Source organism: Thunnus thynnus, chromosome 21, assembly GCF_963924715.1.
Source record: "Thunnus thynnus chromosome 21, fThuThy2.1, whole genome shotgun sequence".
NCBI lineage: Eukaryota > Metazoa > Chordata > Actinopteri > Scombriformes > Scombridae > Thunnus > Thunnus thynnus.
In genome coordinates, this window is record NC_089537.1 from 15,553,548 (window position 1) to 15,575,825 (window position 22,278).

At 39.6% G+C, this 22,278-nt stretch overlaps 1 protein-coding gene across 1 annotated transcript in view; it reads right to left on the reverse strand.

The window, feature by feature from the left end:
* Positions 1-22,278, reverse strand: part of LOC137173800 (polycystin-1-like protein 1) — a 33,582-nt gene that overhangs the window by 8,978 nt on the left and 2,326 nt on the right. The window contains exons 4-35 of the mRNA XM_067578878.1: positions 19,783-21,882; positions 19,120-19,288; positions 18,151-18,390; positions 17,875-18,007; positions 17,592-17,795; positions 17,025-17,206; positions 16,733-16,936; positions 16,425-16,588; positions 16,105-16,344; positions 15,899-15,961; positions 15,500-15,697; positions 14,327-14,398; positions 14,070-14,249; positions 13,896-13,973; positions 13,288-13,430; positions 12,634-12,754; positions 12,388-12,514; positions 11,973-12,165; positions 11,773-11,829; positions 11,299-11,664; positions 10,946-11,203; positions 10,754-10,867; positions 10,386-10,537; positions 10,206-10,306; positions 9,202-9,400; positions 8,975-9,058; positions 8,576-8,783; positions 1,078-1,184; positions 829-928; positions 616-744; positions 354-527; positions 69-255 (exon numbers count right to left, since the gene is read on the reverse strand). Coding sequence (XP_067434979.1) covers positions 69-255; positions 354-527; positions 616-744; positions 829-928; positions 1,078-1,184; positions 8,576-8,783; positions 8,975-9,058; positions 9,202-9,400; positions 10,206-10,306; positions 10,386-10,537; positions 10,754-10,867; positions 10,946-11,203; positions 11,299-11,664; positions 11,773-11,829; positions 11,973-12,165; positions 12,388-12,514; positions 12,634-12,754; positions 13,288-13,430; positions 13,896-13,973; positions 14,070-14,249; positions 14,327-14,398; positions 15,500-15,697; positions 15,899-15,961; positions 16,105-16,344; positions 16,425-16,588; positions 16,733-16,936; positions 17,025-17,206; positions 17,592-17,795; positions 17,875-18,007; positions 18,151-18,390; positions 19,120-19,288; positions 19,783-20,860 — 6,025 coding nt within the window. The 5' untranslated portion in view covers positions 20,861-21,882. The remainder of the gene's footprint in view (positions 1-68; positions 256-353; positions 528-615; positions 745-828; positions 929-1,077; positions 1,185-8,575; positions 8,784-8,974; positions 9,059-9,201; positions 9,401-10,205; positions 10,307-10,385; positions 10,538-10,753; positions 10,868-10,945; positions 11,204-11,298; positions 11,665-11,772; positions 11,830-11,972; positions 12,166-12,387; positions 12,515-12,633; positions 12,755-13,287; positions 13,431-13,895; positions 13,974-14,069; positions 14,250-14,326; positions 14,399-15,499; positions 15,698-15,898; positions 15,962-16,104; positions 16,345-16,424; positions 16,589-16,732; positions 16,937-17,024; positions 17,207-17,591; positions 17,796-17,874; positions 18,008-18,150; positions 18,391-19,119; positions 19,289-19,782; positions 21,883-22,278) is intronic.

Here is a 22,278-nt window from a genome sequence, read left to right on the forward strand (position 1 = left end):
TTTTAATGTCATAAAGTAGAAAATAGAGGAGAAAGTTGGCATTTTTGATTTTGTCCATGAATTCTCACCATCAAAACAGTCACTGTCAAACTTTCTGCCATTTGCGTATTGGACTCCTGACCCCGTCAGCTTGACCTTACGCAGTCGGAACAGGAATGATATCACTATTGCTGCGGGCAACACTGCCACCACACTTAATACTCCTGTTGTCACAGAAACAGCTGATACATCAACCATGCCCAACTGCAACGGCAACTGTAAACAAATGATTTGGAACCACGGCGTTATAGGTGACAAGTTTTATAACTCTTATGCACCAAATCTCAAACTTTAATGTTTTTTTTTAAACCAACCTGCTCATCTATTTTTGATATGATTACTGCGCTGACACATTCGTAACCCAACAGTAGCAGCAGACACACGCTAAGTCTCTGAGTGCGTGTGAACGAGCCAGGGCAGGGGCAGGTGCACACAGATATCCAGGTGTGGAGGTCGGCCAAGTAGTCAGATAACTTTAGGCACAACATCTGCAACGTAGAGACCCATGGTCACACGGGAGAAGAGATTAAAAGATGTTTTCATATGTGTGTGTGTGTATGTGTGTGAGTGTTGTACCTTAGCAAAGCCTATTCCCTGGTTACAAACACGTAGTGTTCTCTCCACCTGGCCATCACCTTTGTTGACAGCCAACCAGCACTGACCGACAAAGAGCCAAGCACGACCCTTCACGTGGCCTCTGTTCACCTTTATTGAAAGTAGACAAACAAAACATGTTGGTGGCCAAGTTGAAAGTGGAAACAACACATCCACAAAACAGGCAGACCTTACCTCAGATACCTCCACCAGTTTGAGGTACCAGTTCGGGGAGGGTCCCGAGTTGTCATGCCAGATGTGAACCCCCCGCACTGCGCCCAGGCTGGTTGCTGCACTGTAGTGTCAGACAGAAAGAATACACTGAAGCAGGACTTTATGTATGTTTTTTTATAAAACTACTGTATATATTATGTAGTGTTATAGTAAAATCTGTAGGAAACTAAAATTTATTTATTTATTTGTTTGGAGATATTTGAATGTTACCTGAGTATAAAGGTGGCTTGAGAGTTCCTCCTGAACAGAATGCATCCTGGGACTTGTAGTTCTCTTGTCTGCGAGAACTCATCTTCACCACACAGCACTATGTAGACCTGGTAAACATATAAAAACAGTTGCCCAGATACACATTGCAGTATGTGTCCCATATGCTGGACTAAACTGGATTTTATGAGGATAGTTTAGTAGCAAAACAAGTGTTCAAGGACCTTTAGCTTTATTTTTATATTTGTTGTCAAAGACACCTGTTTTATGTGTATATAAAGACGGGAACTGAGCGAGACGTGTCAGACTGCATCTTGCTGTCTAAAGAGGTGATATTTCATAATGAGGAGTGCTGCAGCTTTTCTGGCGTTGCTGCTCTGTCTGTACTGGACGAGGGCTCAGGGTGAGAGTGGAGGGGGGACAGAGAATGATATCACTCAGAAGTCAGAAGTTCTGACCCCTCACTGATTTTCTCCTCTGATGCAGGTATCTTCGCAGCCCCAATCAGAGGAGTCTACTACTTCAGATTCACCTTGTGGGACAACCGTACTTCAGCTTGGATTTGTGCTTATCTTAATCACAATGACAATAGAGTGATGTATAGTTCAGACTACAGTGATAACACTGGCCATATCTCTATGTCTAATGCTTTAATTCTTCGACTAGAAAAGGGGGACGTGATCTTCCTGACTCTCGCCTTAAACTGCGGTGTTGCGGATTACAACAACAATCGTACCACCTTTGATGGTTTTCTGCTTTTCCCTCTGTGAGTGCAGCTGTGAAGTACCCACAGTTAATATTACACAGTTTCAACATTACTTAGAAAATATAAGCATTTATAAAATCCAAATAACTTTTTGTCTGTGTTTTTTTCTGGTTAGAAGAACAAGACTCTAAAAATTATAGAACATTCTCACCTAAAATATAAAAAAACCCCAAAAAACATTTAGAATTTAACTTTAACTGTTAAACCCATGTTAGTGAATGATCACAACTCCTACAATGACACTTTGTGGATCCATCTATGCACCTTAGAGCTTTATATAGTGCAGTAGAGTCTTTACATATTTGGACAGTATATGTTTTTTGTTGTGTTGGCTTTGCTCTGCAGCACTATTTGCAATAAATTCTTTAAAAACACACGTTAATACACATCAGATGAACCATGACCCAGTTGTAGCCCTTTACAACCTGAGTCTGGGAAACAAACATACACACTTTTGAAAGATCAAAGACTGAAATTGCTCTTATCAACTGTTTAGTTCTCATGATCATTCAACATTAATGTACTGTAATTTTTAAGGATTCACTATTAATGATTTTAAAGAGCATCATTCTAACTAGTTGTTTGCTTTAAATTCAGTTCAGTGTTCAAGGGTCTTTGGTGTTATTTTTTACATTTGTTATCAGACGAGGGCTCAGGGTGAGAGTGGAGGGGTGACAGAGAATGATGTCACTCAGCAGGGCCGTGCAGAGACCTTTAGAGGGGCAGTTGCTCAAAGTTAAAAAGGGGAACATGGAACAAGATTTTAAAAAACCACACACACCAACATAATTTATAGCACAACCTGTTGAAGTATAGCAACTCATATTCAAGCAGAATGTAACATGGAATCTTACAACAAACTGCATCATACTATATCATTGTCCCCCACCTGATGAAACAAAGGTCCTGTCCTGTAAGGACCAAGGTTTTGTCATTGTAAGGGTTAATGAATGGCAGGATTAGCCAAAGGCTTCAAGTATTCTTGTCTGACGGACTCAGTTTATAATTTTTGACTGAACAACATATAAAACAATTTGCTTTCAAAAACAAAAACCCCTGAATGGTGAAAAGGCTGATGACAATCTCTGATCCAGACATAACATATAGCTCTTCAAATCCCATAATTACAAAGAAATAAAAACAACAAAAAAACTACAAGACATACAACAACTGGGATGGAAAGGGGAGAATCTTTAAAGACTATAAAATACAGCTAAAAATAACAGAGAGGCAGAGTTCAAAAGTAGTGCAAGAGACAGTGAGACAAAACCAGCTGCTACAGTCTTATCTTAAAACAAACTAAACCGCAAAAATATTTATAAATGCTTGGACTCCATTTGCGGTATTTCAGAACATGGTTGAAATACCTTATTGGATGTTTTAATTGTTTTTAAAATGGAGATGTCACTGAATAAAGACTCAACTTTGTAGGATTCTTTAATATACATTTTTCCAACCAAAATGAGAACAAAATGAATTGTGATCATTCACCACTGGATGTTTTTCTGATATATACAGTACTTTTCTGCTACTTCTACTTCTAGTCAGCACGTCTTCAAGGTTTAAAACAGTAAGAAACATCCACTGAGCTGTGATGTGTCATTTTCAGTTTTTCCAAACATGCTTGTCAGGAATGTGAAAATAGTCTCCCAAGTATTTAAATATTTACACAGAGATTTTTTTTTTTTGCTGGTGTCTCACCTATTTCAACCTGTTAACAGCTTGTGAAAACATCATGATAATAGAGTTGTTGTGTAGTGTTACTACCTGTATTAAAGGATCTGTTAGTCCTTTTATAGCAGGTTTCAAATTTGTGCTTTGACTTTTGTTTGTTAAGATGTCCTTTAGTTTACATTTGGATAACAGATTGTGCCTTTAAAAATATTTACCAGAACAGTAATTTATCTATATACAGCTGTAAGTTTCTTACCAGTTTTCCTGCTTTGAATGTGTTCATGTCTCTCCATCACCTGACACCTGGGCTGCTTCTATGTGTTTCTCTTTCCTCCTTAAACTGTTTCTTTCAATCTTGAATCAGTTGTGTCTTCTTTACTTTCTCCTTGTTTTTCTTTCAACACTTTTACATCCTGTAAATCTTCCTCATTTCTGTCTCATCTCTCCTGATTCTTTCACTTACTCTGGAAATGTAAAAAGCTTCCTTTTAAAAGTCTGACAGAGCATGAAGCAGAACTTTAACTTGTATGGTGTTAATTACACTAATTGTGGACAAACAATACATCACAGTAAAGCTATCCAAACTATCAAGCTAACGTTACATTAACATTACTGTAAAGTAAATAACATTAATATTATTATATACTGCCCCCTGCACGTGCCAGTCACTCAGACAGAGGTTCAGTCTGAGATCCTGGGTGTCAAAACAACCAGTGATCAGACTAACATCACCCCTGATATCTGGGCTGAGCTGAAGGAGCTGAGAGACATGATGATCCAACACAAGGTGGAGCTGAGGAACAGCAAAAGCAAGATGGAGAAGCTGGAGCAAGAGAATACAGGTGAGTGCATTAATGTCAGTCACACAGGGCTTCACACATTCAATGTTTGTATATTATTGAAATGACTGTTCTGAGTAGTTTATTGCTTTAGTTGCAGCTCATGCAGCACAACTGTCTGTCATGTTTGTCCAGACTGGTTTTATAGGCCCAAATCTATTTATATGGGATTAGATTCATCCATGTAACTTTTATATCAGCTTTATGGTGGATATACTGTATATTTCCATTTTTAGTTTGGTAGTTTGACCAGAGAGTATCAATCATGCCTGAGATGTCCTTAGTCTGACTCATTTACTTTCTGCTCAGTTAAAGTGATCTTCTTATGGTCAGTATGAACAGGAATATTTAATGTTCATAATATTTGCACAAAAGATGTTTATTTGAACAAAAAAGTATCTTTTTAAAAGACACAGTAACTTTAAATGTCTTCACAGTTCTGAGGGCCAGAATGAGCATGAGGGAGAACACAGGTAAGCTACAATAACATGTAAAAACTTTTTTTTACCGCATGCTAGCAATGAGAATATATTTATTTGATATTAAGGTATGGTTCTTGATGAACCTTTGGGTGAAAACATATTTTGAAGTTCCAGTTTGGTACCACTGAGATGTCACTGGTCTGGATCATTTACTATCAGCTCAATTAGATATTTGCAAACTTTGATGCCCAAAGTGACTGAAGAGAATTTAAAAGATATTTATGTATTTAGCAGAGACAAGTTCAACATGAGATTTTACATCTGGCTGTTGATCAATTATTAATCTGCTTATTAATTTTGCCTTCTATTGCAGATCTTCTAGTCAGAGTAACAGCGTGTGAAAATAAGAGCACAGGTCGGCCTACATAGTGATCATGTAAAAAACTTGAAACCAGCTGACCATAAACATACTTCGGAATAATATTAATGTTAAATGTTAATTTCACAGTGTTGGAGGCCAGAATGAGCTCTGCAACACACAAGATTCGAAGTAAAAGAATGACTATGAGGTTAAAATGCTGAATCTAAACTTTAATTTGTTGATATTGAAACCTGAGTCTGGGAAAACCAACCCATACACACAAAAAGATCAGAGACTGAAATCCCACTTATCATCTGTTTGGTTCTGATGAGGATCTGATGATCATTCAACATTAAAGGTTCACAACCTCTTTTCAAGTCTGTCTTAAAACAACAGTCAGGTGTGTATATGAACAGTGAAAGAGGTTTTCCTCACTGTAATCATTCCTCCTGTTCATACTGGATATTAAAAGATCCTCTTCAAATGTGCTTTCAATGTAAGTGATGGAGGCCAAAAGTCATTTTGGGCAAAAATGTATTTAAAAGTTGATGTTCAGCTTATATGAAGCTTCAACAGTCTAAGTTAGTCATATCAAGTAGATATCTGCCAAACACAATTCCCTCTTTGTGTTTCCTCACACAGTGTTTCACTGTTGAGCTATAGTGGAAGTATAGTAACAAAAAGAGGGACTTTTGCACTAAAAAGACTGTAATGTTGAAAGAGATCTACTTGATTTACTTTGACAACAGCTTCATTTTAGCTTCAGATAAACTTTTAAACATATGTTTCTGCACAGAGGGAAGCTTGAGGATTTTGGTCCCCATCACCTACATTATAAGTGCATTTTCAAGTGATCTTCTAATGTTCAGTATGAACAGGAATATTTAATGTTCATAAGGGCAGCTGACTGTTGTTTTAAGAGAGACTTGAAAGATTGTGAACCCGTCCTTTAATGTTGTTACTTTGAAGGGAAGAACATCATTCTAACTTGTTGATTGCTTTAAACTCAGTTCAGTGTTCAAGGATCTTTGGTGCTATTTTTATATTTGTTATCAAAGACACCTGTTTCATTCTCATACAGCAGTTCAATGACCTGTTTTACGTGTATATAAAGACGGGAACTGAGCGAGACGTATCAGAATGAATTTTGCTGTCTAAAGAGGTGATATTTCACAATGAGGAGTGCTGCAGCTTTTCTGGCGTTGCTGCTCTGTCTGTACTGGACGAGGGCTCAGGGTGAGAGTGGAGGGGTGACAGAGAATGATATCACTCAGACAGAGGTTCAGTCTGAGATCCTGGATGTTAAAGCAACCAGTGATCAGACTAACATCACCCCTGATATCTGGGCTGAGCTGGAGGAGCTGAGATACAGCAAGAGCAAGATAGAGAAGCTGGAGCAAGAGAATACAGGTTCATTCACATAGTGTGGAACAGATTCATGCAATATTCACATATTATAAATTTTACACTTGACTGTTGATCGACTGTAAATCTTTCATAATAGTAACTAGAAATGTGTTCACAGTTTTGGAGGCCAGATTGAACACTGCTGAAAACGTGGTGGAGGAGCTCAAGAGGGAGAACACCGGTAAGCTGCAAAACACACAGCTGCCAGTTTATTAGCTACACATATGTGTATTTCAAGTTCCAGTTATGTAGTTTACCTCCTTTACAATAAAAATGATGAATGTCTTCACAGTGTTGGAGGCCAGAATGAGCTCCAATGAAAATGAAGTGGAGGAGCTCAAGGGAGAGAATGCAGGTGAGCTGCTTATATCATTATTAAAAAGTCAAAATGTCATATTATGGTAGCAGTGAGAATGGCAACGGTAAATCGAGGGTCATCCTCTGTGCAGCAGGATGCAGAGTGACATGAATACAATTATTAAATGAGGCAGAAGTGACATTTTGCAGCTGTTACTGATGTGAGAGGAAAATATTCTCTCTATGTGTGTCTTCCACATTCACACAGAACGACCAAAGGTGGCGTTTTCTGTCGGCCTTACTGACGCAGGATATGTTGGACCCTTCAATACTGCCATCACACTTAAGTTCAGTAAAATTTTCACCAACATCGGCCAGGCTTATAGCCCAACTACAGGTATGTATACCTCTCTAACCTACTCACACTGATTTTATTTGAATGATTACACAATCTTATAGATTTATGATCCAACTTATCATTTTTTTTGGAATTGCCTTTTTATGGATAACTTTTATTGTATCCCTAGTTGTCCAAGTATGGAATATCTCTCTTGAAACTGTCTGTCTCGCCATTTTTTTAAATGTTTTTTTCTTTGTTTGTATTTCTTGTCTTCTTAGTAGGCTAGTTCTGGGTTGGAAGCTCTTATAAAGCTCTTTCAGATAAAGTATGTTATACTGGGATATACATGATGAAGTATTATATAGCTATTTTTATTCTATTTGGCAGTCTTTTTTTATTTTAATGGGTGCTTCTATGAAAGCTTTGATAGTTCTCACTTGTATTTGGTTTGGTTTGTGTTTTCATTGAATTGACTCCTTGATTAGATTTCTAACACAGTCTAACATACACAGACTTGGCAACAAATTCCCAGAGTTAGACAAACACCTATAAAGCCTGACAAAAGCAATTAAAAGACTGAATTCCTCCTTTGTTGCAGGTATCTTTACAGCCCCAGTCAGAGGAGCCTACTACATCAGATTCAACGGGTTTGCTGCGTGGAATTCAATAGCTATTGACCTGTATCACAACGGCAAGCGAATGATTCTCTCTTTTGATGAAGTTGATAACAATGGTTATGTCAATGTGTCTAATGGATTTGTTCTTCAACTGGAAAAGGGAGATATGATCTATGTGGTTCTCCGCTCAGGCTATGGTGTTTATGATGACTCCCTTAATCGTACCACTTTTAGTGGATTCCTACTTTTTGCTATGTGAGGTCTGCTGTAAAAACACCCACAGTTAATTGCATGAAGTTTCAACATTACGCTATTAAAAATATGAAATCCAAATAATCTGTTTGTGTGTGTGTATTTTTGTCTGGTTACATGAACAAGACACAAGATGAAAAAGTTCTCTACTGACAATATCAAACAACCTCTCCACAGTTTAAGAAAAGTTACATTTTGGTGTTAATTAATATGAAGAGGATGTCATATGTAATTAAAATAATTTCATAAAGTATTTTGAAGAAAAATGCTTTACACAACTCCTGTAGTAGCACGACAATATTCTGTGACTCCATATACAACTGTTTTATGAAGAGAGAACACAGCAAGAATATCCTGGTATCAAAGTACTGCAAATGTCATTTTGATAAGACAGCAGCATCCAAATGACGACCCTTATGGTCATGACTGATCATGATCAGTTATTAAAGAACCACAAGTCAGTTTCAATAAATTAAAAGCAGTGTGACCAACTCTGTTGGTCTGAAGGAACAAATGACAGCCTTACCTTTGCACTCATACTGGCTGCAGAGTAGAGACCAGTGTGGATGGTCACAGCATAGAGGTATGGGTCACATAGAGAGTTGTCAGTAAGGTAGTGGACTCTCTGATTCTTCTCGGAGACGACGTCAGCTCTCCTACACACCACCAACCCCGGGACGAACAGGCAAACACACAGCACCAGCACACAGAGCACTGTCACATCACTGGACACACTGAGGTGACAGAGAGGGGGGAGAGAGGAGGCACAGGAGGGTTGTTTTATTGAATGAGCACAGACATGCAGAATGATGTTTGTGTCGTACAGGACCATGTGCTAGTAAAGAAAAGGTCCAAATAACTGCTACAATTAAAGTAACAGAGAAATTTGTTTTGCTCTTTTTGAGCCTCAGGAGGATGAGGTCACCTTAGGAACGGATCCAGATCGACTGTGTCATGGCTGCTCTGGATCTGCTGCTGCACCACAGTCAATGGCCTCAACTGGTGACAACTGAGACAAACAGGAAATACAGAGAAATATGAAGTAATTAATTTCTGTAAAACATCACAATGTGAAGTTCTTTTTTGCAGTGTGTGTGGGTGTTTTAGTGTCTGTGCATAACTGCCCCCACACACACACAATCCCTGCCTTACCTGCAGTTGACTGTAGTATTTGTGTCTGCCTTCTGTGTTCTGCAGCCAATGTGTGTCCAGGCCCCCTGGTGGCCATTCCAGGACAAACACCGGCTGCTGTCCGCTGTGAGACTGTAGTTGACCTGGCTGCTCAGGTGATTGTGTCTGGGTGGCTTCGCAAAGTCAGCATTCAGCAGGGCCAAGTAACAAACACCTGGAGCTAGACATTTTTTATGATTGTTTAAAACATTCACTGAAATTACATGTGAAATGTCAAAACAAGTACATTTTCTGAGACACTTATTGCACTGAATGAGCATTGTCTTGGCAACTAACTGTCAAATGGTGAATAATAATCAGTTTAATATGATCACAACACACTTTCTATGTTATATTTTGTCTTTCAGAAAAACAGAGGAAATTGGATTTTAAAATTTTGATCAAAAGTATCACTCAAATATCTACAAACTATGAGACATGTTGGACACACATTTTAGACACTGATGATACAGTATACCTCTTTTTTACATATTACATGCTTAAACCTTGTCTGACTATTTGAGTTACACATTCTGCTTCAAAGATTTATTCAGAAAACATGAAGATTTTTTTTGTGGATGATGAATGAGAGCAGGAGGGAGAGGAAATGTAAAAAAACGAAAACTAATATAATGTGCAACATTTATTATATTAAATGAGCATTGGATTGGCAACTTTGTGACTGTCACATGTTAACCCTCTAATGTCATTGCAACACATTTCCTATGTTGTCAATATCTGTCACAAATACAGAGGAAATAGGATTTTTATGACAAGTAAAACTTCCAGAATGACAAGGATCAACTGAAATATGTGACAGATATTTTGAGTGTTTTACACTTTGCTAAAGCCTTGTTTAATTATTTCAGTTACACATTCTGTATAAAAACTCTGTTAATGGATGATAAGTCAGATAAATACTTTATAGAATGAGCAGAAGAATGGTGACAGAGCTGAAAACTGGATGGAACCAAAACAAATCTTACTATGGAGGTAGGACGGTGGCAGAGTGATGCGAGTGCTGTTGCTCTTCCAGCGGTGAATCCTGTGCAGATGGTGCATGCTGGGAGTCGGCCTCTCAAACATCCTGGCGCAACAGAGAGTCAAGGTTTAACTTTGTGGCACATACAGTAGATTAACCATGTTGTCTCTAATGCTCTACCTACCTGAAGAGCAGCATGATGGGAAACGTCTTGTTGGGTGGCGGTGCAAACACCACACTCAGCTGGATGGCCTGCTGCAAGTGCTCCTGGGTAATGTTGAAGCTGTGGTAGTTGATCTGGCTGCGCAGGAGGACAAACTCACGCACAGAGCTCTCCTACAGCACAGATGTGATCACATGTTGTAGTTACTTCAGTCCAAAAACATCCCCTCTATAGCTCACATGGTTGAAGATCATCCACTGAAAGGTAATCCTCAATTTCACTGATAACTAGCATTTTCTAATGTTGCTGGTCACTTTTATCTATAAAATATTCTTTAGTGATAAAGTGGAGTTGCTGAAAACAACAGAAAAGAAGAAGTAGTCACATACATTTCTTGGTGGTTGTTGTAGCTTGATGTCGATTGGCTGAAAGAGGGTTCGAACAGGAATTTTTCTTCTCGTGCTGCATTCATACAGACTCAGGTCAACCACCGGTCCACTCAACTGGAAATCAGCAGAGGAAAATGAGTATAATGCCTTCCCTTTAATCACTTAAGTGTCAAATTATCATGCCAGTCTCACCCTTCCAGGATAGCGGGTCAAGGTGTAAGGGCTGTAGGGGAGCTCAGTGAGCAGGCTGAGCACACATGGTTGACGCTGTCTGCTCTCAGTCTCTCCTCTATGACCAACAAACAGAAGCTGGATGAGGGAGGGAGGCATGTAGAAGGTGGTTGTGTCACTGCTGATGACTGTGGAGGTTTGGTTTTGGTATGTGACATAGAGGGACATGAGACTGGTGTTGACTCTGTGCTCCTGGATCTTAGAGAACAAGATGTACTTCTGAAAAAAAAAAAGACAATTGATGTCAGTCGAGAGATAAATGGAAGTGCAAAAAAAGTTAGTGAGTGTAAGGAAACAAGTTTGTTTTTTCTCACCAGCATCAGATCTGAAGCAGTCTGCAGAATATCATCTACAAGCCGCATCACCTGCTTTGTTGAAACAGATGTTTTAATAAAAACACCACTGGACGAGTGTGATATGCAGCCATTTCGATCAGCTATAGCATTTCTTGTGTTTTCACTAGCAACTGAGTCTGATTCCATTTCTTGTGTAATGTCAGCACTGTTGGTTGTGAAGTCATAACCGGTGACAGCAGCCTGCAGGCTGTATGAGAGCAGGGTGACCAGGCTGTTCAGTGTCTTCTGGTCCAGATGGTACCAGACTGGAACACTGGACACAGAAAACTGCTCTGAGATGGCCTGAATGTGAGCTCTCACCCGTCTGGCACTGGCTAATGTTACCTAAGAAGGATAAAGCAAGTGTGAGAAACAATTTTCATCTTTCAGCATGAATCTATCAGCATCTGTTTGTGCATTAAAGTCAATGAAAGAAGGCAATCGTTCACTTACCTGACTTGTGACTTGTAAAAGGTCGTTGAGAATGTAGATGCTGTCCACCATTGATACCTGGGATTAAATTACATGTTATCAAAATGCTTGAAAAGTTGGACAAGTTTGTTGAGATCTAACTGAGTGAGAGATGCTTAAACAGAATATTTGAGGGAAATATGAGTGTTATTTCGGTCAGTCTTGAATATATGTGTGTGCACCTGTTCGCTGCTCTCGAGTTCACACACTGTGCAAATGAGTATATTGCGTATGCGTCTCTGTGCGTGTGTGTTGGCCTCAGTGTCCATGCTGAGTCTGTTCAGAATGCTGGAAAGGAGACTAATGTAGTTACGGATCTCCACACTGTTCCCAAGCTGCACCAGAGCTGAAAGGTTCCTCAGACCTGACTCTGAACTGGAGAGAGAGAGAAACTAGTAACACAACAATACAAAATATTGACAAAAACTGACAGTTGACTTGCTTAGAAACCTAAATGAGCAGGGTTATGAGTACCACTTCCTGATAAGGAATACTTAAAAAGGGGTTTAAGTTTTAATTAAGTGTTTTATTGATTTATAAATCAATAGTAAGTCATTTGTAAGTTGTTGGGTTGTTAGTTTGTGAAACCTTCCTTACAGCTCCAGATCAGGATCATGATGGGAAGAGGAGTCTCTGAGGAAGCTTGGCTGGACTTGGACGGTGACAGGACAGGGTTTAGTGGCTGTTCCATACGTGCTGCTTCTGATCTTTGTGTAAATAGTTACTGTGGAAACAATGACGTTCAGTCACTCAAACAATCAAAGGGAAATTGCTGTGATAATATGTTTTGATAAAACATCTGTGTGGAATTTAATAGTCATGAATCAATGTCAGTATGTTTACCTTTATTGTCGTCGCTGCGGTCTCCAGAAGGAAGGCTGAAGTAGTACTGGAAGTCTCTCCCCTGATACAATATCCTGGGAGGTCTGTTTCCGACACTGAAGCTATACTCATACAGTAAGTCCTTCGGCACACACACACACACACACACACACACACACACACACACACACACACACACACACACACACAACTTGAGGGTGAGGGTTGACATGAAGGGAATCATGTAAAGAAACAAAAGCTGGAGAGAAGTAGATACATTTGTAGTTTGTGATGTTCAGATTCCTTGAGCGTATTTAGAGTGTAAAAATCTGAATTTTCCCAGTGAATGGGACAGTGGATTAGTAAGTGTGATGTAGGATTTTTTTTTTTAAAAATGTCACTACATCTTAGCATGTACTTATGGCACCATTAAGCAATCACAACTTCACTGTGAGTGGCAATTTAGCTCCCTTTGCTTCAGCGATTGAGAGTATTCTCAAGGACTAAAAATACATTTAAAAAGTACTACTGTTCAAAAGACGATCAAATTAGCCTTTACTTTTTTTCCTGCATTGAAAAACCACTCCCACACAGAGAAAGTCAAATAAGTAATAAGTTTAAGTGCTTGGTCATTTACTTCTTTGTGTAAATGTATGTATGTGAGATGGGAGATACCTCTTTCCCCGAGGTGCAGAAGATGCTGAAGTGTGTGTATAACTCCGACCCTTTGATCGGTTGCACCTGGCACGTCATTCCTTTTGGAGCAGGGTTGGTTTTTAAGAATATCTGAGTCCGGCCCAGAAAACTACTTTGAGACTCTGAGTTCAAAAGATAAAACAGAACAACAGTGTTAGCATCCAGATCTATCCCTTCAGTATTCCTTTGGAAAACAAATGATGGGCTGACACAGAATCAATGTCAGTGTCAACCTCTTACAGGACAATTAGAACATTACATTTTGCACTGAGCAGATTCATTCGTCTTTGATGACTGCAGTTTTCCCTTTCTGCTGTTATTTCATTGACATTGACATTATCTGCAAAAATAAATTTGTATATCATAGCTCCTTTGTGTTTGGAAAGAGCTGCCTGGCCTGTCTTTAATGACTCATTTTGACTTTCAATACTTTGAAATACTTTTACAACTGAAACAATGACCATAATCAACAAAAATACAACTTTCAGTTTCCAGTTGACCACCTTACCACTCATAGTTAAGATGTATAAATTAACTTTTATGGGTTTGTGTATTGCCTATTGCATTTTAGCAAAAATTAAACTTACTGGCAGTAACCCCCAACATGTATCTGCTCCCCGGTCTCAGACTGAACGGTCTGAAGCTGAGCAAAGGGGAGGAAATTCCTGTAAAGACGGACAGAGAGAAAATTATGACTAAAAACTGAGATACAGAAAAAGAGAGAGGAAATATGTGTTTGTGGAGTTTTCGGAATAATGTACCTGTGTAAGTGTAGGACTCAAACAACGCTCTATCTACTGGGTCTCGAGGTAAGTCAAGCAAAGTTGACTCCTGGATCACCATAGACGGCCTGGAATCCACCAGATTACTCCCCTCATCGACATGTGATGCTGGATCAAACACTGAGTCATCTTCTGGACTGAAGGTGTCATCATCCACACCTGAGAATACATACAAGTTAATATATAATCTTTTACACATGTGACAATTTGCATATACACACACATACAGTATGTACCTGTGGGTCTTCCTGCTGAGATTCCTGGGTCTCCCTCCTCTGTGCTCAGGAAGGGAACATCATAATCTGAATCTGTAAGAGCAGATCAGCTTTAATGCACATTGCAGATTCACACTGAAAATCTGCACATAAAAGAAGTTACTAATTATGTTAGGATCAGGCACAGAAATTAAGTGGTTTGGTTTCCTATCTTTACATGGTAGCATTTTGCTGAGTTGGTTGTTGGTTTAGAAAACTATTTTTTTTTTCATGTACTGGCTGCTTTTCTCCTTATATTTCATAAAAAATATTTTTGTTAAAGCTGCTGTAATCAATATTTTTATATTAACAATGGATGAAATTACTATGTGAAATGTGAAAGGGGTCGCTGGTAGCGATAAACCCACAGACAGTTACAACTTGACTCTGCAGTTTGCCTCAGCTCTGCAGGCTTTTTTGGCATCTTTCAGCCAGCATCTTTCTCATGGTTTTGGTTTTACCGCCTGCAACTTTAACGTTACTGTTTGGTTCAGTCTTACCGCTCTCACAAGCATAGCATCAGTGTCAGTTTTTAGTGGAAAGCTCTTATAACCTGGTTATATACTATTCTCCCAGTACCAAACAACAGACAGGCAAAGTTAGCAACTGACTAGTGTAAACATGACTCCAAACAAATGCTAATGTTGCTCCATATCTGCTGGATGTGTAAATAGGCAACTGTTTGCTAACAGGTTTGCTATATCTACTTTATAAGATGATAATGTGTCAATGTGGTGATAATAGCTTGTTTCTGCTGCCCCCAAGTGGCTAAAACAGTGGTTAATGCAGGTTTAAAACCGTATACATCCATGTTACACCTAGTTTTCACTAACTGTGCCTGATTAGACATCTTTTTGGACTGTGTATATGTACACAGCCTGTGCTTGGTCCACATTGACCTCACATTCTGTTGCACCGGATAAGGTGAGACAACTTAGACCTTTATCAATCTTATTAGTATATGTATTTTGACCTCACATCATTTTCCACCCAACTTCAACCAGAACAGAGGTGTAATCAGCCAGAATGACTGAGAACACCCGTGCATGTGTGCAGGGCTTTTAACCACATCATTCAAAGACCAGATTCAGTTTCAATTTGATTTTGATTGACTGCGGCTGTGACAGCCAAAGTTTCAGCTACGTTTTTTCTCACCCAGTCCATCTCCCACATCACCACTCTCCAGGACAGGAAAAGAAAACTCCCAGTCAGTAGAGGAGTCTGAGTCAATAGGGAATTCGCTGATAACGTCACCCTGGCTGCTACCATTGTCAAGGGCAAGTGGCAAGTATTCAGTGGAGGAGTACAGAGGCTCTAGAAACTCTCCCAGAGGATGATAAATGGGCTCCTCTCCTGGACATAAAGAGGATATTCTGTTAAATAATTCATAAACTACCGATTTTACTGTAACTATGACCTTGCACATAATTACTTCTTGTAGGTTTCCTTATTGATGTCCAGGACACAAACACTTTGGGGCTTTTTTTTTTAAACTATTGGATTCCAATAAAAGCTAGCAATATTATGGTAGTATAAACAGCTCCCCACTATTACCTGACTCTGCTGTTCTTATGTTGACTGGAGAAGAGCTGAGGAGTGGCTCAGGGTCTGTCAAACCTGTGTGAGGATTAAAAGGGAGACGTCAAATTTAGTGAGTTATACCGTTGGTACCCTCGGGATTTGTTTTTACTGAGGTGATCACTTGTGAATTGGCTCAGAGGTTGCCATTTTTATCCCCCCAGTCACATTTAATAACACACCGGCGATGTGTAACGTGTTTCTGTTCTTCTTTAATGATATCTCGCTGTCAGTCACATTCGGATTTTGCTTTTTGGCTGCAGTTTCAGAAGCATTCTCACTCAGGGGGACAGTACGAGTGTAGTGTGAAGCATCTGCAGCAGGTGGATGCAGGGTGGATGTCCCAGGAGTCTGAGGAGAAGTAGCAGGACCCTCACTGATGGTGGAAGGAGCACTGAGATCCACTGTGTAACAAAATGGGACTAGAATAGAGCAGAATAGGATATGATATGCTGAAAATGTCTCCAACAAATGAAACACTGGCAATTTACAAGTGTTTTACCTTCTGTGACAGGTTTGGACGAAGCATTGACCAAGTACAGGCTCCAGGTGTACTGGATGTTTTGTTGGGAAACATCACAGTCTTCACATGAGGCACTGACAGAGAAAGACTGATCCCAGTTCATTTGGTCTCCTCGGCACTGAGGGCAGTAAACTGCTACCTTTCTGGATTGACATGTATTTGAAACATTTAAGTACATGTTAAAAGTCAGTTCAGGTTAATTCAAAGCAATCTTCAACTTTCCAAAAATACTGTGTAGTTATAGTCATTGGGATACAGTGATATAGTTTTTGTTACATAATTCATACCTAATTACATTTGATGTCACTGTGAGGAAGGTCTCTGTTGAAGCTGAATGCTCTCCACTGCTGACGGTGAGTGTGAACCGAAACTGGTCAAAGTTGTGTTTTAGGAAACTAGCAGGAAACGTGAGCACAGAGGAGGAAGTGGTAACGTGTTGGTTGAAACAGGATCCGGTGATGGAGCTGACTGGTTTACATGCCCAGCTGAAGCTATTAAGAGAAAATTAAAAACAGAGTCAAGTTTGGATGTACATTTGAACCCGATTGAAAATTGGAATGCAGTGCAGTTTCTCTCTACCTGACTGGCTTCATGGGGAAGTCAGGGTTGTAAGATCTCTGCCCGTCCAGGGTTACCACGGTGGTGTTTCTGTTGTTAATGAAGACGTTGGTGCCGCCCTGAATGGATGCCACAGGAGGGCTGGGTATCACTTGAACTCTCACACTGTAGTTACTGTACACCACACTGCCGACAACCTGAACCTGCAGAACAACGGCAGCTACAGGGTCAAATCACAATCACTCATATTAATTAATTGTGTCTGCACTCAATTTGCTGCGAAATGTGAGGTTGTACATGGGGCAATTTACATTTTATAGTATTTTCTTGTATCACAGTGAAAAACAGTCAACTGAAAATGTCTGAATTTTCACAATAACAATAACATTTGTTTGGAATAAAACAAAACAGGATGGACTAACTATATTTTCAGACAGTTCAAGGAGTCTGTGCACCATTTGATCAATTATAAACATTCCTTATCTTACTATTTGACAACCCACCAACAAAAATTTGATATTTTAAGGCTGTTAATTGTGATGAGTCTCCTCTCTCCTTCATGCACAACAGTTTTCGTTGGCTACTTACCCTGGCTACGGCAGTGTAGGTGTCATAGTGCAGGAGATGGCTTGGCAGTATGAGGCTCTGTCTGTGAGTGTTTGTGAGAGTCAAAGGGAAGACCTGGCCTGCAGAGTCAAACAAGGTCCAGGTGTAGTGAAGGCCTCCTGATATGTCACAGTCAACTTCAGTCTCATAGGTCACCCCCAGATGGATAACCTCATATCTTCGCACCTAGAAGACGGGATCTTTTTAGATATACTCAGCCATACTCTGATGAGATAAAGATAACAGTCATGCTGGTGAAATGTACCTGTAGTTTGAGAGGCCCCATGTTTTTGACTGGTGGAGGCTGACATGGCTGGTCCACAACAAAGATGTAACTGCTCAGAGAGGCAGAGCTCACCAGGTTAGATACAATCACTTCCACTGTGAACTCACCTGTCCTGTGGAGAGAAACACATACAATTAATGTACACAAGCATAAATACACATTTTAGTTAAGCAGATATACCATGCACATTTGAATTTGCCTGAGCTAACGTAGCTAACGCTACATCAAGATTCATAGTGAAACTTTCTTGCTCACTCGTGGAAGATGTGCTGCTCTGTGCTCTGTCCCAGCCTTGTTGTTCCGTCTCCAAAGCTCCACAGGAAGAGGACATCGGTGCCCACGGTGACTCGACAACGCAGCGTCACTGTGTGGTTCTGCAGGACAGAGGCCCGGTGGACAAGCCTGTTGAGCTTTACTGCTCTCTGGATGACCAGCGGGAACACTTCAGAGGTGAGAGAGGTCCGACCACCAGACACGACTACGACTACATCATACCTACATCAAAGAGAGGCGGATTTGAATGGTGGATTTAAGTGTCGTAAATACTATCCTGTGTGCTATCAAAGGTTCAGGATAAGATATATGTACTGTGTCTACATGTATTTTAGTTATTTGTTGTTCTCTCACTACGGTTATGAGATAGTTTTGATGATTTAATTGCTTAAATATCTAAAAAAAAAAAAAGTCAGAAGATTAGGAATTTATAAATGTATATTTAGGATTTTAAATATCTAAAACTGAAATCCTGCACATGCACCACTGTGTTTACATGCCTCAGTATATACACACTTAAACTGAGTTTGTCCTCATTTTTTCGACACAGTTTACAGTAACGTAAATGCACAAGCTCTTAAACTGATTACTTGAGGTATCCACATAATTTGCAAATGGAAAAGTAATCACATCCATTGTCACCAGATGTTGACTGTAATGAGACACAAATATTTTACCCTTCTGGCTCTTATGAATGGAAAAATGGCTTTAGTTAAAGGAGAAACACAACATTTGAACACTTGAAAAATGCTATTAGAGTCACATTCACAGAGGTTAATCTATAAGTCTGGAAGATTAGGAGCACTTTTGACATCATTTTGAAGTCATAAAAAATAGTCACATAATTAATTTGAAAAATTTTTTGGTAATTAATAATAGAATAAATCAGCTACATTATAGTCAAAACAGCACCTACACTGTATTTCAAATATTTGTTTCTGTGTGTTGTACCTGCCGGGAGTGTAGTATCTTTTGGTGATGGTCTTTGAGGTGGTTCTGGCGGATTTTGAGTCTCCGAAGTACCAGAGAAACTCCACAGGGTCTGGGACATCAGCTACAACCAGGAAGGTTATATCTGTGTTTGTGGGATAAGCTTGTTGTGCTGCATGAATCCTCACAGCTAGAGGACAAAACAGATTTCATGGTCGACATGTTATGTATTTGTCACAGAAATGTAAACACTCCATGACAGAGAGATGAAGAAATACTGCTGTTTTAAACAAAATTATGTTGTCTCAAGAAAGTGGTAAATAAGAGAAAATGTGGAAAAAAGACAGATTAAAGGATGCATTATGAGCATTCATTTACTTAATTATGTTGAAACTTACATTTTCTTTGACAGTGATAAACTTCCAAAAGTTAGCTTATCAACACCTTTGCAGTGTCACATTCAGATTAAAGCAGAGACTTTGATTGAACTAAAGCTGTATGTAACAAAGCAGCTGTTTTGGGTGGTGCTTGTACATTAAAAAATTCATTAGGGAATTATTTAAGAACTTTGTCACAATGAAAGATAAACACAAAATCTGAGTTTATATTATATTATTCTTAACATTTACAAGAAATAAACACGTATGTTTTGTACTGCTCAGTGAGTGTCAGTTACTTCCTTACCATTGTCAGTAAGGTTGTGAACAGGCCTTTGACTAGTGGGTGGTTGCCAGGTTGGATTAACTTGTGGTGACGGCTTCCGTTTCCCCTCAACACGCACTGTCGCACTCTTGTTCTGAGAAGAGACTCGATTCTCAGCTTGAAGCTCAATCACAACTGTCCCAGTGTGGTCAAAAAACAAAACCACTGCTGCCTCCTCTTCTGCAGCGTAGTTGCTGTTTCTGTACAGTACTGTTGCATTCACCAGCAGAGACACAGTTACATTCGACCCTGCTGTGACGCTAAATAAAACTGAATGTTTTCGATTTGTTGTGATCACACTTGGAACCTTTAAGACCAGCTCTCCAACTGGATCTTGAACCAGTATGTGAGTGTGGAAGGAGGCCCAGCTGACTGGGTTAAATGACTTAACTGTGACATTATAACTCCCTGCTATTGGAAGAGACACATTTATGTTCCAATTTTCAGTTGTTCTGTTAATCACAACAGCATCATCCAAACTAAAAGTCCAAACCACTTTCGACTTCACACAGCTGACAACCTCCAGGCTGAATTCAGTCTGTGTCAGAACTACTGACATCCAACTCCCAGAAGGCCTCAGGGCTCGTATACGCTCATATACCATCAAGGCTGGAGGCAGGACAGTGAAGAGCAGCACTGATGAAGGATCAACGGTGGAAAGGACAGATGCTGTGAGGTGATACTGTCCTGCAGTGGTGGGAAGGCGGCAGTGAAGGTGGAGGTGCAGACGGCAGCTGGAGCGGTTGGATGTGTGAAGGTGGTGTAGAGGGATGAGGCCGTTAGGGTGGGGATGTGAGTGGGTGCCACTGTGACAACGGATGTTATTGTGGTGTTGACTGAGATTGTGATCATAGTTGATGTTTCCATGGCTACCGTTGCTACAGTTGTGATCATTACTGTTTTCCTGGTTGGTAATTTTTCCTGTATGATTCTCAGCTTTATTAATGTTAGCGGTGTTGTCGCTGATGTTTTCATTGCAATTAGTTAAGTCACTTCTGTCATCATCATTTTGGTTGTTGTCGCTGTTCAGTGTGAGGTTGAGAAGAAGTAGTTGCTTCATGGTGGTGAGCAGCTGCACGTCTACAGAAATGCCCTCTCCTGCACTCAGCTGTTCCCCAGATACACTCACTCTTAGGTCAGATACAGCAAGACGCACAACCACCTGCAAATGCACACACCCACATCACACAAATGTGAGATTAAAGGATAAGTGGTCATATTTTACATTTTTCTTTTTGTCAGACCCCATTAAAAATACCAAAATCAACAATGAATTGATCATACTGAGAAGTGTAGCCAAAGTCTGATGTAGCTCATTTCTCTGTGCCTTAGACCACGATTGCTGTCCAAAAACAATTAAAAACACATTAATGTGCCACACTGTTGCACTGTGTGACATGTTCCTTCATTAGGATGAACATGGGCACTGTGGTTTGTTTGGACTGTCCCACATACACCGTTCTGCTGTGGTAAATACTTGCTAATGCACCAAATGTATATTAATCCGCAGATGAAAATAGCTCCTAACAAATACATTATTTACTCCTGTTTGAGTAATGTTTGCAAAAAACTACAGTGCGCAGCTGTTTGAGGAAATGATTCAGCCTTTTTTTTTTTTTTTTAAAGCGAAACTATAAATTTGTGACCTGTTTTTAGAGATCTGTGTGTTCCGTAGCAACCAGTGGGCTTGAGGCTGTGAGCCAGAGACAGGCTGGGGAAGTCGTAAAGTATAGAGCGACAGATGGAAATGTGCTAGTAGCTAAATCTGGCACAACACATCTCTTCTCCTTATGTGAGATGAATGATTTTTTGTATTTGGTCTCTGACAAATAAATCTAATAAATTAAACTAATCAGATTAACATTTTGTTGGTTTTGGTCTTTTTTATGAGATTTGTTGACAATAAAACAGATTTAGAATATTATCAGATGTATCCTTTAATCATTGATGCCACATGAAGAAAACATTTTTAGTGAATGAAAGCAGAATACTCACGATATGGATTGTCTCCTGTGTCCATCCAGAGGTAGTGGAGGCATTTACTGACACCACGTGAACTCCTTCTGTTTCAAAGGTCCAGTTCTGAGGGCATTTAGAATTACATTTCCTCAGTTGCCAGATTAAAAACATGACAGACGGTGTTGAGCCCTGTCCTTTTTTTTTTTTTACATCAAAAAACACCTTTCTTGACAGCCTAAATCACCAAATGGGACTGCAATAGACAACAGCATTCCTTTTACACTAACAGAGGCCCCATAAATTCATACTATGTGATTTTTGGTGTAGTTTTAGTGTCATATATCCTTAACTACTAAGAATAATCAAAATGAAACTCCAGCATCTTCTAAAAACCACAAAATGAGCTCTGCATCAGAGACAGCTTACAGCATTTCTCTCTTAAATCCTGAGTCTGGGTACCTGAGTTTGGTATAAAGCAATAACAAATAGGCCGCTAACACTTCTTCTATCAACTGTCTC